The sequence below is a fragment of the Felis catus genome, chromosome D1 (assembly GCF_018350175.1).
Source record: "Felis catus isolate Fca126 chromosome D1, F.catus_Fca126_mat1.0, whole genome shotgun sequence".
In the NCBI taxonomy this organism is placed as follows: domain Eukaryota; kingdom Metazoa; phylum Chordata; class Mammalia; order Carnivora; family Felidae; genus Felis; species Felis catus.
This window is the reverse complement of record NC_058377.1, coordinates 39,876,399-39,892,658: the sequence shown is the minus strand read 5'-3', so window position 1 is coordinate 39,892,658 and position 16,260 is coordinate 39,876,399. Positions and strand designations below refer to the sequence as shown.

Here is a 16,260-nt window from a genome sequence, read left to right as displayed (position 1 = left end):
ATATTTGAACTTTCTGGAAATAGTGCCCCAATCCTAAAATGCACCTGAGTTACTTCCCTTAATAAGAGACTTAGGTTTATATGGGTCATTTGGAACAATTATAAATAATACATAGGGAGTGTATTCCTTATGAGAAAGGCTTTCAATTTTTTAAAGATACCCTTTTAATAAGTTATGACTGTAAAATCATAAGGTTTATATTTTTCCTTTTTTCTTTTAAAAGAAAAATGGAACTTGTAAGCCACAAAGTACCATAACATCTCTGTGTGTTTGCTTGTTTTCCCCTTCTGATTGAGATGCTGCATCTTTCTATCCATGGAAATTCTAAGAAACTGTTAGGACTCTACAATTATAAAGCTTTATAAAAAATAAATCTCTTCATGGTGGCCCACAAAAGTTGCCTTAGCTAATTATCCTAAGCTCATCCATACAGATCTACTCACATGTGGAGTCTTCTGTAATGTTGAAGGCTCATACTCAAAGGACTTTTGCCAGGAGACTTCGTTTTGGTGGGGGTTTTGTTGTTTTTTTGTTTAATTTCCATCCACTGCAAATTGATAATTTGGTAAATATAATAAAAATGAGTTATTAGAAGAGTTACAGTTTAAAGAGATCCAGAATAAAAGCCCCCCTCTTATTATAATAGACATAAAATGGCTATCAGCTAGAAAAAACGAACGCTGTTATGCAGGATTATCTGGTCAGGAGCCAGTGCCACGACCACACCGAGTGGAGCGGAGAGCCCCAGGTGTAACCACGGGCTCTCTTAAGCTTCATCCGAGGACAGTGGAGCAACCGCACGCTGCCACGATCTTCATCGCTGGGGAGTGAAGAGCCATTACCCGCTACTTAGAAAACAGTGGAAAAGGAAGGAGAGGCAGGGGGAAGATGGCAGCTCGGCCACTGGGCCAGCAACTCGTGTGCCTTGTGTTGATTCACATTCTCCAGCTTAATTAATGTTGCAACCTGGATGACCCGGCAATGGAAGAATATACCGTGAAAGTTGGGAGGCCAGCGGGAGCAAACCAGTTAGTCCCTAACCGTGTGTTTAATGGGCTAGCAAAAGAGCTGGGTTCTGATGTCGGTTCTACCCCTGCTTAGCTGTCTCCGTTTGGCAACGTTACCCCGGCTGCACCCGGTCCCTTACGTGTTAAAACAAGGACCAGAATGCCCCTGCTCACCTCAGTGGTGGTTCAAAGGTCTCAGTATGGTTGGTAATGGATGTGAAGTTCTAAAGGGCTGGCAGATAGAAAACATTAAGTGACTGTTCTCGGAAAGCCCAGCGTTTTAGAAGTCAGTCAGTGGTTAAGATGCCGGCTTTATTTGTATTTATCAGTAGGAGAAAGCATTTTAGAATGTCCTGTTTTGCTCAAATTTACAGGTGATAAAGACAGCGAGTGCATCTGTGGCCATGAAGATTTTTGTTTTTTTCCAGTTCATTTTGAAAGCCACGCTCTGTGGTCAATTTCTTTCCATACCTTGGTTCACTTCTACGTCGTACTCCAATTCTTCGTTGCCTTGGGACTAAAATCTCTGACTCTCACTTCAGGGTGGGAACTGACGTTGACAGGCAGTTCACAGCTGAGAAACCCTGTGTCTGAAATAGCAAGTGCCAAGTGCTACGCGAACTTTGTGACTGGAGCTTCGTCTTCGTTCTCAAGTTTGCTGTTTCCTATTTACAAGTCTACCTCTAGAAATTCATCCTCTAGGCATACTTCGCAAAGGACAGAGTCACAGAGATCACCGTCTGCAAACTGAAAAATTGAGACCGATCTAAATACCCAAAAAAGGAGACGGCCTAAATTACGGTAAAGGAGCCTGAAATAACTGGTGCTCATTTGTACTTCTTTAAAAGTTGAGCTCACCACATGGCCAACGTGGTTTTCTGCTCCCAATATTCTGGCTCCCCTTGAACCAGGAAAACTTCCGTATTATACTTTATTTCTCTTCCTATTTACTGATTGTGAAACATTTGTTGTAGAACAGACTATATTTGGCTTGAAGTGATAGATGAGGGAGAAGTTTGAGATATAAAAGTAGCACATGTGCAACAGGATAGAGAGCCTGGAAATAAACCCATAGCTACATGGTCAGTTAATCTAGGACAAAGGTGGCAGGAATATGCAATGGGAAAAAGTCTCTTCAACAAATCGGGTTGGGAAAACTGGACAGCGACATGCAGAAGAATGAAATTGGACCGCTTTCTTTCACCATACACAAAATTAACTCAAATGGGTTAAAGATGTAAATATGAGACCCGAAACCATAAAACTCCTAAAAGAAAACATAGATAGCAATCTCTTGGATGTCGGCCTTAGCAAATATTTAAGGATATGTCTCAAGGGAAACAAAAGCAAAAATAAACTACTGAGACTTCGTCAAAATAAAAAGCTTCTGCGCAGCAAAGGAAACTATCAACAAAACGAAAATGCAACCTGTTAACGATATGTGCAAATGATATAGCCAAAGGGGGTTAAAATCCAAAATATATAAAGAGCTGATAAAGCGCCACACCAAAAAAAAAAAAAAACACAAAAAACAAAAAAAAAAACCAACCTGATTAAAAAATGGGCAGAGGAACTTAATAGCCATGTTCTCAAAGAAGATATACAGATGGATAACAGACTTATGAAAAGACACTCGGCATCACTCAGCATCAGGAAAATGCAAATCAAAACCACAATGAGATGCCACCTCACACCTGGCAGAATGCCTAGTATCAAAAAGACAAGAAATAACCATGTTGGTGGGGATGTAGGGGAAACGGACCCCTCCTGCACTGTTGGTGGGAATGCAAACTCACGCAACCACACTGGAAGACGGTGTGGAAGTTCCCAAAAAAATTAAAAACAGAAATACCTGTGATCCAGTATTTCCACTGCTGGATATTTACCCAAAGAAAATGAAAAGATATGGACCTCCTGTGTTTATTGCAGCATGATTTACAATAGCCAAGGTATAGAGGCAACCCAAGGTTTCATCAATAGATGAATGGATAAAGAAGAGTGGTGTGTGTGTGTGTGTGTGTGTGTGTGTGTGTACTTCTATATATGTATATACACCTATTATGCTAAGTGAAACAAGTCAGAGAAATACCATAGGATTTCACTCATAGTGGAATCGAAACACAAAAGAAGAAACGGAAACAGACTCGAATACAGAGAACAAACTGGTGGTTGCCAGAGGGAGGTGGGTGGGGGAATGGGTGAAATTGATAAAGGGGATTAAGAGGTACAAACTTCAAATTATGAAATAGGTCACAGAGATTAAAAGTACAGCGCAAGAAATACAGTCAATATTGTAATAACGTTGCACGGTGACAGATGGTATCTAACATGGTGAGACCTGAAACTACCATAACATTGCGTGTGGATCATACTTCAATTAAAACAGAAACCAAAGTGGGGCACCTGGGTGGCTCAGTCGGTTAAGTGTCCGACTTCAGCCGGGTCACGATCTCGCGGTCCGTGAGTTCGAGCCCTGCGTCAGGCTCTGGGCTGATGGCTCAGAGCCTGGAGCCTGTTTCCGATTCTGTGTCTCCCTCTCTCTCTGCCCCTCCCCTGTTCATGCTCTGTCTCTCTCTGTCTCAAAAATAAACGTTAAGGGGCGCCTGGGTGGCTCGGTCGGTTAAGCGTCCGACTTTGGCTCAGGTCATGATCTCACGGTCCGTGAGTTCGAGTCCCGCGTTGGGCTCTGTGCTGGCAGCTCAGAGCCTGGAGCCTGTTTCAGATTCTGTGTCTCCCTCTCTCTGACCCTCCGCCATTCATGCTTTGTCTCTGTCTCAAAAATAAATAAACGTTAAAAAAAAAAAAAAACAGAAACCAAAGCTTTCTGAGGTTAAAAATGTACATTTCTCTTAGTAGAGTCTTGGCTGTATTTATTCATGTAATTTAAGATTAACCCACCCCCCCCCAAAAGTAACATACAGTCTGCAAAACTTCCCAATAATTTAGATGAAGCCAGTGATGTGTCTCTTACCTAAATCTATTCACAGCTTTTCTTTTGACGCACTTTACAAATGCTCCCAGTCCAAGCCCCTTGGGACCCAAAAGGCAGTAATAGAGAACTGTGATCTGTGTTTAGTATTTGAAAAAGCCTAAAGGCGATCACACATTTACCCAACAAAACTTCACCATCAGATTCTTTGCCAGAACACTATCAAAGTGATACCAGTGATTTCGTTTTGACCAGGAATCCTAATTGACACTTTAGTATTTGTGATTAATAAAAACAGGAAAATAAATAATTGTTTAATAAATTCATTTTGTTTGGCAAGAAAAGAAATCGTTCAAACCATGAGGTACCTGAAGGAAAAATACTTTTAGCATTTTTAGGGGCAGAACTGCCCACAACAAACCCTGGTCTGTTGCATCAAAGGAATGTAACCTACCTGTTTCCACTTTATAAGGTGACATCTAAAGCTGAAACTTTAGGGGCGCCTGGGTGGCTCAGTCAGTTGAGTGTCTGACTTCAGCTCAGGTCATGATCTCGCGGTCTGTGAGTTCAAGCCCTGCGTTGGGCTGTGTGCTGATAGCTCAGAGCCTGGAGCCTGTTTCAGATTCTGTGTCTCCCTCTCTCTCTGCCCCTCCCCTGCTCATGCTCTGTCTCTCTCTCTGTCAAAAATAAACACACAAAAAAAATTTTAAAGCTGAAACTTTGGATTTCTTTTGCATGAACAATACTCTTTCTCTCTCCTCCAAATAGTCCCTAATAAGCTTTACAATAAAACCCACCAATATGATGAAACAATCACTCTGAAGTCCAGAAAGAGTAAAGGATTCCTAGGGAACAAAGCTGACTGTGTTAGTTAACAAGAAGCAGCCACCTTGGTTGAGGGAACAAGTCTGCCATTGAAAGAAAGATGGCTCAAGATATTTATTTTTGTATATATCATTTGAAATAAAAAGTACCTTCTGAGTGAACAATTGTAATGTATCCATGCTAGGGATTGCACTGTGCAGGCAATAAGAATGAAGTTTAGGAATAAGTAGAGACACGAAATACTGCCTAAGAAACATTAAGGGAAAACAAGCCAATTGTAGGATAACACATATCACAGAAGCCCATTTGCCTAAAAAGAAAACAGATGGACTATTGGGATGTGTGCATGGAAAGAAAGAGAGAGAGAGAGAGAGAGAGAGAGAGAGAGAGAGAGAGAGAGAGAGGTGTTCACAGATGCCTACGGCTAGAAGGATACATGCCCAATGTAACTACTCTTCCCTCTGGGAGTAGGACTTGAGGGAGAATTTTACTGTTTACTTTATACACAGACTTGAGTATCATTTCAATTTTAAAGAAGGATTTCTCACCTTTGCAATGAAACCAAGCCCCAACGCCCACCTGATTTCTAAAAGGCAGTGGAAGTGGTGTCCTGAGCCTCACCACGCGCGGACTGGAAAGGCCGCCACCCCTTGAGAAGTTGCGTGGTGGACAGACGCGCCCACAGTGGCCACAGGGCTGGCTCTGCGTCCCTAAACCAGAGGCGCTCGATGCTTCCCTGCAGCGCCAAAGAAACCCAGGCTGGGATATGAAACCGATGGCAGAGGGAGGGTTCCCCTTGCCCCAGGGTTTGACAGCAGGCTCCTGCTCAGGGCAGGTCTCAGAACTGGCTACCTCGCACTGCGCAGCTCCTCACCTTCCTGTGACGTCTATCTCAAGGGGGCGTGGCGTGCTGTGCGTGCCTCCCACGGGGGCCTCCGCCGTCCTTCCAAACCCGGAACACGATGAAATGAGAAAGTACGGTGTATACCTTTTTAATTTTCTTAGATCGCAATCTGAGAGGACGTTCTGTAGACAGAGCATGTTACGTTCCGTGCGGCATCTCACGCACTGTTGAACGCGGTGGTACAATGGTCACATCTTTATTTCAGCCCTTTCCGGAAGCAGAAAGGACTCTGTTGAATTATGGTTAATATTCTGGAAGCAAAAACTTCCAATTAGGCTTCTGGGAGGATGCAGGGCAGAATGACGGGCAGGTGTTTTTCAGAATCACTAAAATGTTTACAGTTCCTCGTCATTTAAAAAAGGTGCCAGACGAGGATGTGGAGAAACAGGAACCCTCTTGCACTGTTGGTGGGAATGCAAATTGGTGCAGCCACTCTGGAAAGCAGTGTGGAGGTTCCTCACAAAATTAAAAATAGACCTACCCTATGACCCAGCAATAGCACTGCTAGGAATTTACCCAAGGGATACAGGAGTACTGATGCATAGGGGCACTTGTACCCCAATGTTTATAGCAGCACTCTCAACAATAGCCAAATTATGGAAAGAGCCTAAATGTCCATCAACTGATGAATGGATAAAGAAATTGTGGTTTATATACACAATGGAATACTACATGGCAATGAGAAAGAATAAATGATGGCCCTTTGTAGCAACGTGGATGGAACTGGAGAGTGTGATGCTAAGTGGAATAAGCCATACAGAGAAAGATACCACATGTTTTCACTCTTATGTGGATCCTGAGAAACTTAACAGAAACCCATGGGGGAGGGGAAGGAAAAAAAAAAAAGAGGTTAGAGTGGAAGAGAGCCAAAGCATAAGAGACTCTTAAAAACTGAGAACAAACTGAGGGTTGATGGGGGGTGGGAGGGAGGGGAGGGTGGGTGATGGGTATTGAGGAGGGCACCTTTTGGGATGAGCACTGGGTGTTGTATGGAAACCAATTTGACAATAAACTTCATATATTGAAAAAAAATAAAAATAAAAATAAAAAAGGTGCCAGACCCATGGCTGTGGCTGGGGTTTTTCTAATGCCCACAGGTGATGGAAACCTCACCCAGGGCCTCTGAGCGCCTGGCAGGACTGGGCTCACACACAAAGGGCTGGGGATTTTCAGGCTTTATTTTGTTCTTTACAACAATTTTTTTTTTCACAGTTTAAAACATAACTTACAGCTTAACATTTCCAGTGGCCAACCTCTGGAATTTCAGATTTTCTTTTCTGAAAAATAGACAAACACTTCAGGCTCTGGAATCAAATACTTTCCACAAGACCGTTCGGGATGGAGGGAGCTTTAAAAGTGCAAAATAAAGAAATGGAAAGCCAGGGGCATAACTTTTCATGAGCTTTGGGGTGGGGGGCAGTTTAATTTACATTTGGGTTTGCCATGAAGGCCTCTCACTGGTTCCACTTTTCCATCTCTCCTTTTATTCTGGAGATTACCACCCCTGACTTCTGACAAGCTAGAAGCACAGTTCTGGAAAGCAGGTGGTGCAAAAGAGCACACACAGATGCCAGCAGGTGCCCGGATCCAGACGGGTTTCCTGCTGATGCGCTTTCTGTGGGAAAGAGAAGAAAGAACTAATCAGATTATCCTTGACCCCCTTTTTATTCCCGTACTCCCACCCTGCTTCTTCATGATAGTGGGGACTTGTATGAGGAACCCATCCCCGGGGGGGGGGGACTGGTTCCTCTGACTGCTGCCTGGGGAAAGGGCACAGGTGTGCGGGCTTACAAGTGTGTGCACAGGAGGTGGCCTGGGGGGTGAGAACCTTCTCTGTGCAGGTGGCTCAAGCTACAAATCAGTTGTGTAGACCAACTGCTCTCTTGCCTTTTGAATCAAGTAATGCCTTTAGAGACTTTCTCTAAGAGCACAGAGCTCCTGTGTGACTACTCCAAAAATCCCTTCTTGTTACCCCGGATTATTTACAGAAAGGCCTAACTTCTCCAGGCAACTTTTTTTGCCACATGGGAAGTAGAAAAGATATTGACACTGGGGACTTCAAAGCGAAGAGAGGGGCACCTGAGTGGCTCAGTTGGTGCCGCATGGGATTTCGGCTCAGGTCATGATCTCACAGTTCATGAGTTCATACCCCAAGTCGGGCTCTCTGCTGTCAGCACAGAGCCCATTTTGAATCTTCTGTCCCCCTCGCTCTCTGCCCCTCCCTGGCCCCCCCACCCCTCTCTCGCAAAAACAAACATTTCAAAAAACAAAGAGGAGAAGAGAAGGGAATGCTCCACTAATTGGCCTGGTGCGTTTGGTCTGTAGCTAAGAGTGTTGGAGAGAGAAAGGATAATGGAAAACAAGTTCATGCCTATTTAGAGCTTGCCAAATGGAAGTCGGGGTGGAGAAACTTTCAAGTAAACACGGTGACTGACAAGCCGAGAGCCTAAGAGCCCAAGCCACTTGTGCTCCAGTCCCCAGGTCCCCGTGGAGCCCCGGGACACCAGAGCGTGTATCAGTTTACAGCACTCGGTAGCCTGCTTGGCTTTCCAGACCCTTGAAGAATCCTCCTGCTTTCCTGAAATTGCTCAGTGAGCTCTGTGCATACTGTGGGCTTCACCTGATACCCCGACTGTGAGGTAGGTGAGCGCCAAGTGTTCCTAAGCCCACTTGGGAGGGAGCAAGGGCCTGACTTGAGACAAAGTGTTGGTGACGAGGGGCACAGTCGTACCACCCACCACGCAGGCTCGCTTTCATAGGTACCAGAACCTGGCTTGTCGGGAAGCCATTTGGAGGCCAGCTGCTGCCCACAGTGGAGATGAACATCTGTGTTCCTCACTCTGGCCTAAGTAGGGGCCAGAGGAGGGAAAATCCAACTAATGTTGGGCTACGAGAGGAAGGGAGAGGTCATTTTCTCCCTATTCCTTGCTTCTGACGCTGATCCCTCAGGAACAAGCCGAGCCCCTCTCCCTAACCAGGCCCCGGGGTCTGTTCCAAGCACCTCATTAGGGCCCAGTCTCTCCCCCTGCATGGCAGGCAGATCATCTAAAAGCCTCGGGTTTTCTCACAGTAGCTCCCGCAGCAGAGGCTGGAGGGACCAGCAGAGCAGAAAGGAACACGGAGAGCCTGTCCAATGCTGGCTGCACGCTCGGTCCGGGGCCACTCCGGCCTCGGACACGGGGACACCTCCAGCGGCCACCCCCAGGGCCGCGACGAGTGTAGCCAGCAAGCGGCCCGACCAGCACGAGGCCACCGGCGTGGGTCCGCAAAGCGGCAGCCGAGCGAGGCTCTGGCCCAAAGCCTCAAGCACGCTTCTCCTTGAGCTCTTGCAAGCACTAGAACGGACTTTGTCCAATCCAGAGTCCTGGAGTCCACGGAGTCAATTTCGCTAACATCCGCAGTCCCCTCGGGACCGTGTGGCTACTGGCCGGGCGGCAGGAGGCGGGGAGGGCGGATTGGCGGCGTTCGCGCCCTTTGTGGAAAATACTCTTCTCCGCTTGAGGTAGGAATGTAACTGGGCGCAGCCTTGGCTAACACTCCACATCTTGCAGCTCAATCTCCTCAGTGGTGCTCTCTGCAAAGCAAAAGACAAGCCGGTCAGTTGCCCGCCAGCCACGGGGGGGGGGGGGGGGGGGGGGGGGGGTTGGTTCTCGGTGAGACCAGGATAACAAGAACCACCTCCAGTCATAAAAGCGTGAATGGATCACCACAGGGCCCAGAGAATTACCTTTGAGTTTGTGTCTTCTCTTCCTCTGGAATTTATACGCACACTTATTACAAACCCACATGAGGCTGATTAACAGCGCGGCCACGGCAGCGAGCAAAGCAAGGAAGACAGCCACAAAATGGAGGTCTTCGTAGAGGATCTCTACGGGGCGGGCAGGGCAAGGGGAAGATAAGGGCTCTTTTAATACCACGAAGTCGCTGCCCCACACGTGGGCAGTTCAGAGAGGTGCCAGGCCCCGGGGGGGCTGCCTTACCCGACACGTGCAGCACGATGGTGCCAAACTGGCTGCTCCCCAAGCGCTCCGTCACCGTGATGATGTAGTAGCCCGAGTCCCTCACGCCCACGCCGAAGAGCTGGATGGAGCCGTTGTCGAAAGTGCAGAGCCTGTCCTTGTGGCTCTGGGAGATGTTGGCCTGAGTGCCCGGCTTCCACTCCACGATCTTCTGTGCGCCCCAGTTGGAGGTGTACTTCCATTCAATGGTGGGGACGCCATGGCAGGAGTACTCAACCGAGAGCAAGATGTCTTCCTCCACCGTGGCATTGATGGCCGACTGGGGGATGTACAGGGACACACCCTGACCTGCAGGATGGAATGCCAGACATGGGGCAGCGTCTGTATGAACTTAGAGGAAAGCGGACTTTCACGACTCGTTGATTTATTCAGCAACTATTTATTGAGTGCCTAGCACATGCCAGGCTATCTTCTAGGTTCTGGTGCTGGCACTACAGTGGTGAACATTATAGACTGAATAATTGTACCCTGCATCATGAAACTCCCATGTCGGAATCCCAACCTCCAGTGTGACTGTATTTGAAGATGCAGCCGCTAGGGAGGTAATCAAGGTTAGGGGCACCTGAGTGGCTCAGTCGGTTAAGCGTCTGACTTTGGCTCAGGTCACGATCTCACAGTTTGTGAGTTTGAGCCCCACATCGGGCTCTGTGCTGACAGCTCGGAACCTGGAACCTGCTTCAGGTTCTGTGTCTCTCTCGGCCCCTTCCCCACTCACACTCTGTCTCTGTCTCTCTCACTAAGATAAACATTAAAAAAAAAAAAAAAAAAAGGAGGAGGTAATCCAGGTTAAATGAGGTCATAAGGGTAGGGCCCTGATCCAATAAGATTACTGTCTTCATAAGAAGAGACACCAGAGAGCTCTCTCTCTCTCTCTCATTACTTCTCCACGGGAATGCAAGGGGGAAATGAGAGAAAATGCTATGTGAGGTTGCAGCAAGAAGCAGGAAGAGAGATTTCACCAGAAACTGAACTGACCTGTGCTTAGACCCGGGATCTAGGACTGTCCATCCTCTGAAACTGTGAGAAAATAAATTTCTGTTGCTTAAGCCCCTCAGTCTGTGCTATTTTGTGTGTGTGTGTGTGTGTGTGTGTGTGTGTACACACGGTGTGTGCATGTGTACACACACATATACATATATATACACATATATATATACACACACACACACATACACACACACACACACACACACACACCCCGTGAACAAGATCCAAGGTGACTGTTTACTGGATAAACAGTAAACCTCCCTGGTGACTCCATTCTTAAACGGGAGGCACACAAGGATGAAATAAACAAATGAAATCATTCTGGATAATGACAAATGCTTTAAAGACAATAAAACAGGGCACTAGTGACCAGTGGGGTAAAGGTGGTTCTAGAGAGAATGGTCAGGGAAGATCTCGCAGAGGAGATGACCTTTTTTTTTTTTTTAAATTATTTTTTTTCTTAAATTTACATCCAAGTTAGTTAGCATGTAGTGCAATAACGATTTGATTTCAGGAGTAGAATCCAGCGATTCATCCCCTACGTATAACACCCAGTGCTCATCCCAACAAGCGTCTTCCTTAATAATGCCCATCACCCATTTAGCCCATCCTCCCACCCACAACCCCTCTAGCAACCCTCAGTTGGTTCTCTGTATTTAAGAGTCTCTTATGTGTTTATATTCTTTTTGCATCCCTTCCCTTATGTTCATCCGTTTCGTGTCTTAAATTCCATACACAAGTGAAGTCATATGATATTTGTTTTTCTCTAATTTCGCTTCACAGAATACACTCTCCTTGCATCTATGTTGTTGCAAATGGCAAGATTTCATTCTTTTTGATAGCTGAGTAATATTCCAGTGTGTGTGTGTGTGTGTGTGTGTGTGTGTATGTATATATATATATATATATATATATATATATATATATATATATATATTCCACTTCTTTATCCATTCACCAGTCGATGGACATTTGGACTCTTTCCATACTTTGGCTACTATGAACAGTGGGGTGCATGGGCCCAATAGAATCAGCACTCCTGTTATCCTTTGGATAAATACCTAGTAGTGCAATTGCTGGGTCGTAGGGTAGTCCTATTCTTCATTTTTTTGAGGAACCTCCATACTGTTTTCCAGAGCGGCTGCACCACTTTGCATTCCCACCAGCAGTGCAAAGGGGTTTGAGGAGATGACCTTTGAATGGAGACCTGAATGACAGGCATGCAACGTGTGGAGACTTGAGGGAAGAGCAGGTCAGGCAGAGGGAGCATGTGAAAAAACTGTGAGGGGATGGTGAGTGCTGGTGTGTCTGAGGGACAGAAGGAAGGCCAGCATGTCAGAATGCAGTGGGGAGAGACAGAGGTGGGGCTAGAGGGCTGGCAGGACACGGGCCACAATGTGAGGGTCAAGAGTGGGGTTCACTCATGGCTGATGGGAACCACAGGAGGGCTCAGGCAGGAGGGGACATTCTCCGCTAAGCTTGAGAACGTCTGCTGTGGAGAACATTCTGGGGGAGAGGGGATAAGCCCAGATGCAGGAAGAGCAGGCAGGTGGCTGCTGCAGGGGACAGATAAGAGAGGTCAAGGGGCACCTGGGTGGCTCAGTCGGTTAAGCGTCCGACTTCAGCTCAGGTCATGATTTCACGGTCTGTGAGTTCAAGTCCCATGTTGGGCTGTGTGCTGACAGCTCGGAGCCTGGAGCCTGCTTTGGATTGTGTGTCTCCCTCTCTCTCTCTGCCCCAACCCTGCTCATGCTCTGTCTCTCTCTCTCTCAAAAATAAATAAACATTAGGGGCGCCTGGGTGGCACAGTCGGTTAAGCGTCCGACTTCAGCTCAGGTCATGATTTCACGGTCCGTGAGTTCGAGCCCCGCGTCGGGCTCTGGGCTGATGGCTCAGAGCCTGGAGCCTGTTTCCGATTCTGTGTCTCCCTCTCTCTCTGCCCCTCGCCCGTTCATGCTCTGTCTCTCTCTGTCCCAAAAATAAATAAACGTTGAAAAAAAAAATTAAATAAATAAATAAATAAATAAACATTAAAAAATAAAATAAAATAAAAAGAAGAGATGAGGCATAGCCTCACAGGGGAGAAGAAACATGCTGGCGAACTAGATGTGGGCGGTGGGTGAGTCAAAGAGGCGTCAAGCAGAAGTTTCTGCACAAGCGTGTACTAGCACCGTTGACTGAGGTCATACATATATGCCGTCATATGTGTAGTAAGCGGGTGCCATGCACAAGCCCCGTGCAACTACCTGCACAAATTGCCTCATGAATGTCTCGCACACAACCTACTGCAATTCTATCGAGAATGGAGCAAAACCTCATTGTCAACAGGACTAACTAGCTTGTCCAAGTTCATTCTGCAAGGCTGAGAGTCACGCAAGCTGGCTCCAAAGCCCACATATTTAATCTCTATGCTCAAACCAGTCATCACTGGTTGGCAGTGGAGAGCACGGAATGTGACAGATGCCCCCGCACCCTCCCTGAGAGGACCGGCCAGAGACGGCTGGACATTGGGTAACGAACAGGGCAGAACTTAAGCTCAGAGCCAATCCCTTGGTTTCCGCCCTCCACTTCCTGTTTGGCCCCTCAATCTTTGGGTGTCCAGGTGCTCCAAGGCCCCTGCTGTGTGGCTCTAGGTAACCACACCTGTTAACTTTTCCAGACATGTCTCCCTGCCTTCTCCCATCCCCAGCATTTTCCACTAGTGTTTCTCTCCGAAAGGCCTCGGCTAGGTGACTAGACATAATCTGATAAACATCAAGGTGAGACACTGGGAGGTAATAATGGTTCTCATGGGTTACAACTGTCGAGTAACAGAGATCGAGTTTCTCGCCAACTCTGGGCTTTAAAACATGTTAAATTCACAGCGAAGTTGAAAGGCAAGTACAATTAATAATGTACCTTCTCCTTAATTCACTAATTATTAACATTTTGCCACATTTGGCCCCTCTCTCAGGAAGAAAACAGAGGTCAAATTCCAGGTCAGCCCTCAGAGGGCAGGAGTTAATGTATTTTCTTCATCTTTGTGTCCCCCAGCAGAATTCCGGACACAGAGGGATTGGTCAGTAAATCTTTGTTGAGTTGAATAAGTGAATGACAAATATTTATAGCAACAAGAAGGGTAAGATTTCCTGAGAAATGCTGCTGCCGAAATGGTTTGACAAATTTGCATATCTAAAAGGTAACACGCGGGGCGCCTGGGTGGCTCAGTCGGATAAGCGGCCTGCTGACTTCGGCTCAGGTCATGATCTCGCGGTCCCTGAGTTCGAGCCCGCGTCGAGCTCTGTGCTGACAGCTCAGAGCCTGGAGCCTGTTTCAGATTCTGTGTCGCCCTCTCTCTGACCCTCCCCCGTTCATGCTCTGTCTCTCTCGGTCTCAAAAATAAATAAATGTAAGAAAAAAAAATAAATAAAAATAAAAGGTAACACACAAGTAGGAAAGAGAACTATAATTTAGGCAAGCCTTCATGTGCCAGTTACGATAATACATACTTACGTGCTTACCAATCCTTCTAATTTTTTACCTGAGTCAGCAACATGCCCATGTAGCTAGGAAATGGAAAGGATGGGACTTAAGTGCAGTTTTGTCTTATTCAAAACTTTTTCCTAAAGACACCACCAGAAATTTAGCAATATTAAATGAATCCCGTCATTGCTGAATATAGGATATGTAGAAATCTGTTGCATCTCTCTACACTATGATAAAGTAGCGCAAATAGAAATTAAGAAAACATTCCATTTGCAATTGCTCTATAAAGACTACAATACCTGGGGGTGAACCTAATCAGGGAGGTGACAGACCTCAATGAGGAAATCAAAAAGAAATAAAAATATCCATAGAGACAAGAATGAAAACACACCGATGGAAAATGTTTGGAATACACACACACACACACACACACACACACAATGGAGTGTGAGATCTTGCCATTTGGGACAACACAGATGGACCTTGAGAGTGTGATGCTAAATGAAATAAGTCAGACAGAGAAATTCAAATACCGTATGAATTAACCTACATGTAAAATTTAAAACCCAAAACAAACCAACAAACAAAAAGCAGAAACAAGCCCATAAATGCAGAGAAGAAATTGATGGTTTCCAGAGGGGTGGGGGTAAGGAGATGGGTAAAATGGGTGAAGGGGAGAGGGAGGTACAGGCTGTAGTTATGGGACAAGTCATGGGTACAGCACAGGGAATGTAGTCAATGCAATAGTGTTGTACGGGGACAGAGGGTAACTGCATTTGTGGTGAGCACAGCATAACATAAAGACCTGTGGAATCTCACTGTGTAACATTGTACGTCCACTATACTTCCATTAAAAAAGCAAACATACAAAAAACTGTTTTTCCCACTTCACCTTGTGACGATCATTTATCAATGTTTTCAGATTTCTCTGACCCCAAATACGAACAGTTGGAATATGATTACCATAAGATTTGGAGAACCATATTTAGAGCTAGTGATAAACCTGCATCGCAACATGTGTATTTCACGCACACTCATGTTAAACATGTTGGTCAAGGTTACTGACAGATTAGTTTCCTGGGATACTGCCAGCCCTTTCAATACCCGTAGGGACCTTCATGTTGAGTCTTATAGATACTCTGGCCCAAGAAATAGAAAAACTGAAAAGCAAATAAACAAAAATAACAAGCCCAAGTTTCTGAGACGCTGATACAGCTGGAAACTGGTCGACTAGTCTGTATTTTCCTTTGACCGTAAAAACCTCCTCCTGGGGTGTCTGGCTGGCGAGGTCAGGGAAGCATGTGACTCTTGATCTGGGGGTTGTGAGTTTGAGCCTCACCTTGGGTGTAGAGATTAACTAAAAATAAATAAATAAACTTAAAAAAAAAATAAAGATTTTAATATTAAAACCTCCTTCTAATCAAACCAACCAGGCATTTAACTAGGTTTTTAGAACAAAGAGTTCCTTTTCCTATCTATCTATAATTAGGAGGGAAAATTAACAGTTCTAAAAATTTAAAGGCAAACTGCTTGTCACCTTAGTTTAAAAGTTGAATTAATGAGTAACCCGCCTCTGTACCTCATGCTAAGATCACTCAGAATAAGTCCAGAGAAAGTAGCTAGACCAATCCTTAGACCTGGCTCAAAACGTTCTATTCAAGGAGGTTGGTTTAATAAATCAGATTTCACTTGTAAAGTGGATGCCAGGCAGCCATTAACAAGGATAAGTTTTGCATGGACAAGGGAGAGTGTCTACAACATGTTACTAGGTTAAAAAATGAGATTTATAAAGCAGCATAATATGATCTTATTTATGTTTGTATAAATAGGTACCTATTACATACAGAAAATGTTGTAGTAATATATGTTCACTGTCAACGGGGATTGCCCCTTAGAGACTGGATGGCAATGGAATTTTATTTTCCAAATTATACATTTATATAAGTTTTGAATTTCAGTTGTTTACTGAATAAAAAAATAAAATGTATTTTAAAAAAACCTTTTTAAGGTTCTCCTGATTAGACCAAGCAATCTGGTGGACAAAGTTTAAAGAAAGGTTAAAAGCTGACCTTGGTTTATATCTTCACTTGCTTTCTATGTGAAAAGCAGAGAAGAACTAAATTC

At 45.3% G+C, this 16,260-nt stretch overlaps 1 protein-coding gene across 3 annotated transcripts in view; it reads right to left on the bottom strand.

Moving 5' to 3' along the window:
• Positions 1–5,737: 5,737 nt before the first annotated feature.
• VSTM5 (V-set and transmembrane domain containing 5) overlaps positions 5,738–16,260 on the bottom strand; it is a 31,535-nt gene continuing 21,012 nt past the window's right edge. For 2 of the 3 annotated variants that reach the window (XM_023239333.2, XM_045038598.1), the window contains exons 2-5: positions 9,646–9,972; positions 9,393–9,533; positions 8,667–9,239; positions 6,826–7,280 (exon numbers count right to left, since the gene is read on the bottom strand). In XM_023239333.2, the coding sequence (XP_023095101.1) occupies positions 9,196–9,239; positions 9,393–9,533; positions 9,646–9,972 (512 nt within the window). In that variant the 3' untranslated portion in view covers positions 6,826–7,280; positions 8,667–9,195. Of the gene's footprint in view, positions 5,917–6,825; positions 7,281–8,666; positions 9,240–9,392; positions 9,534–9,645; positions 9,973–16,260 lie in introns of those variants that run through there. The other variant, XM_023239334.2, reaches the window with a different exon arrangement.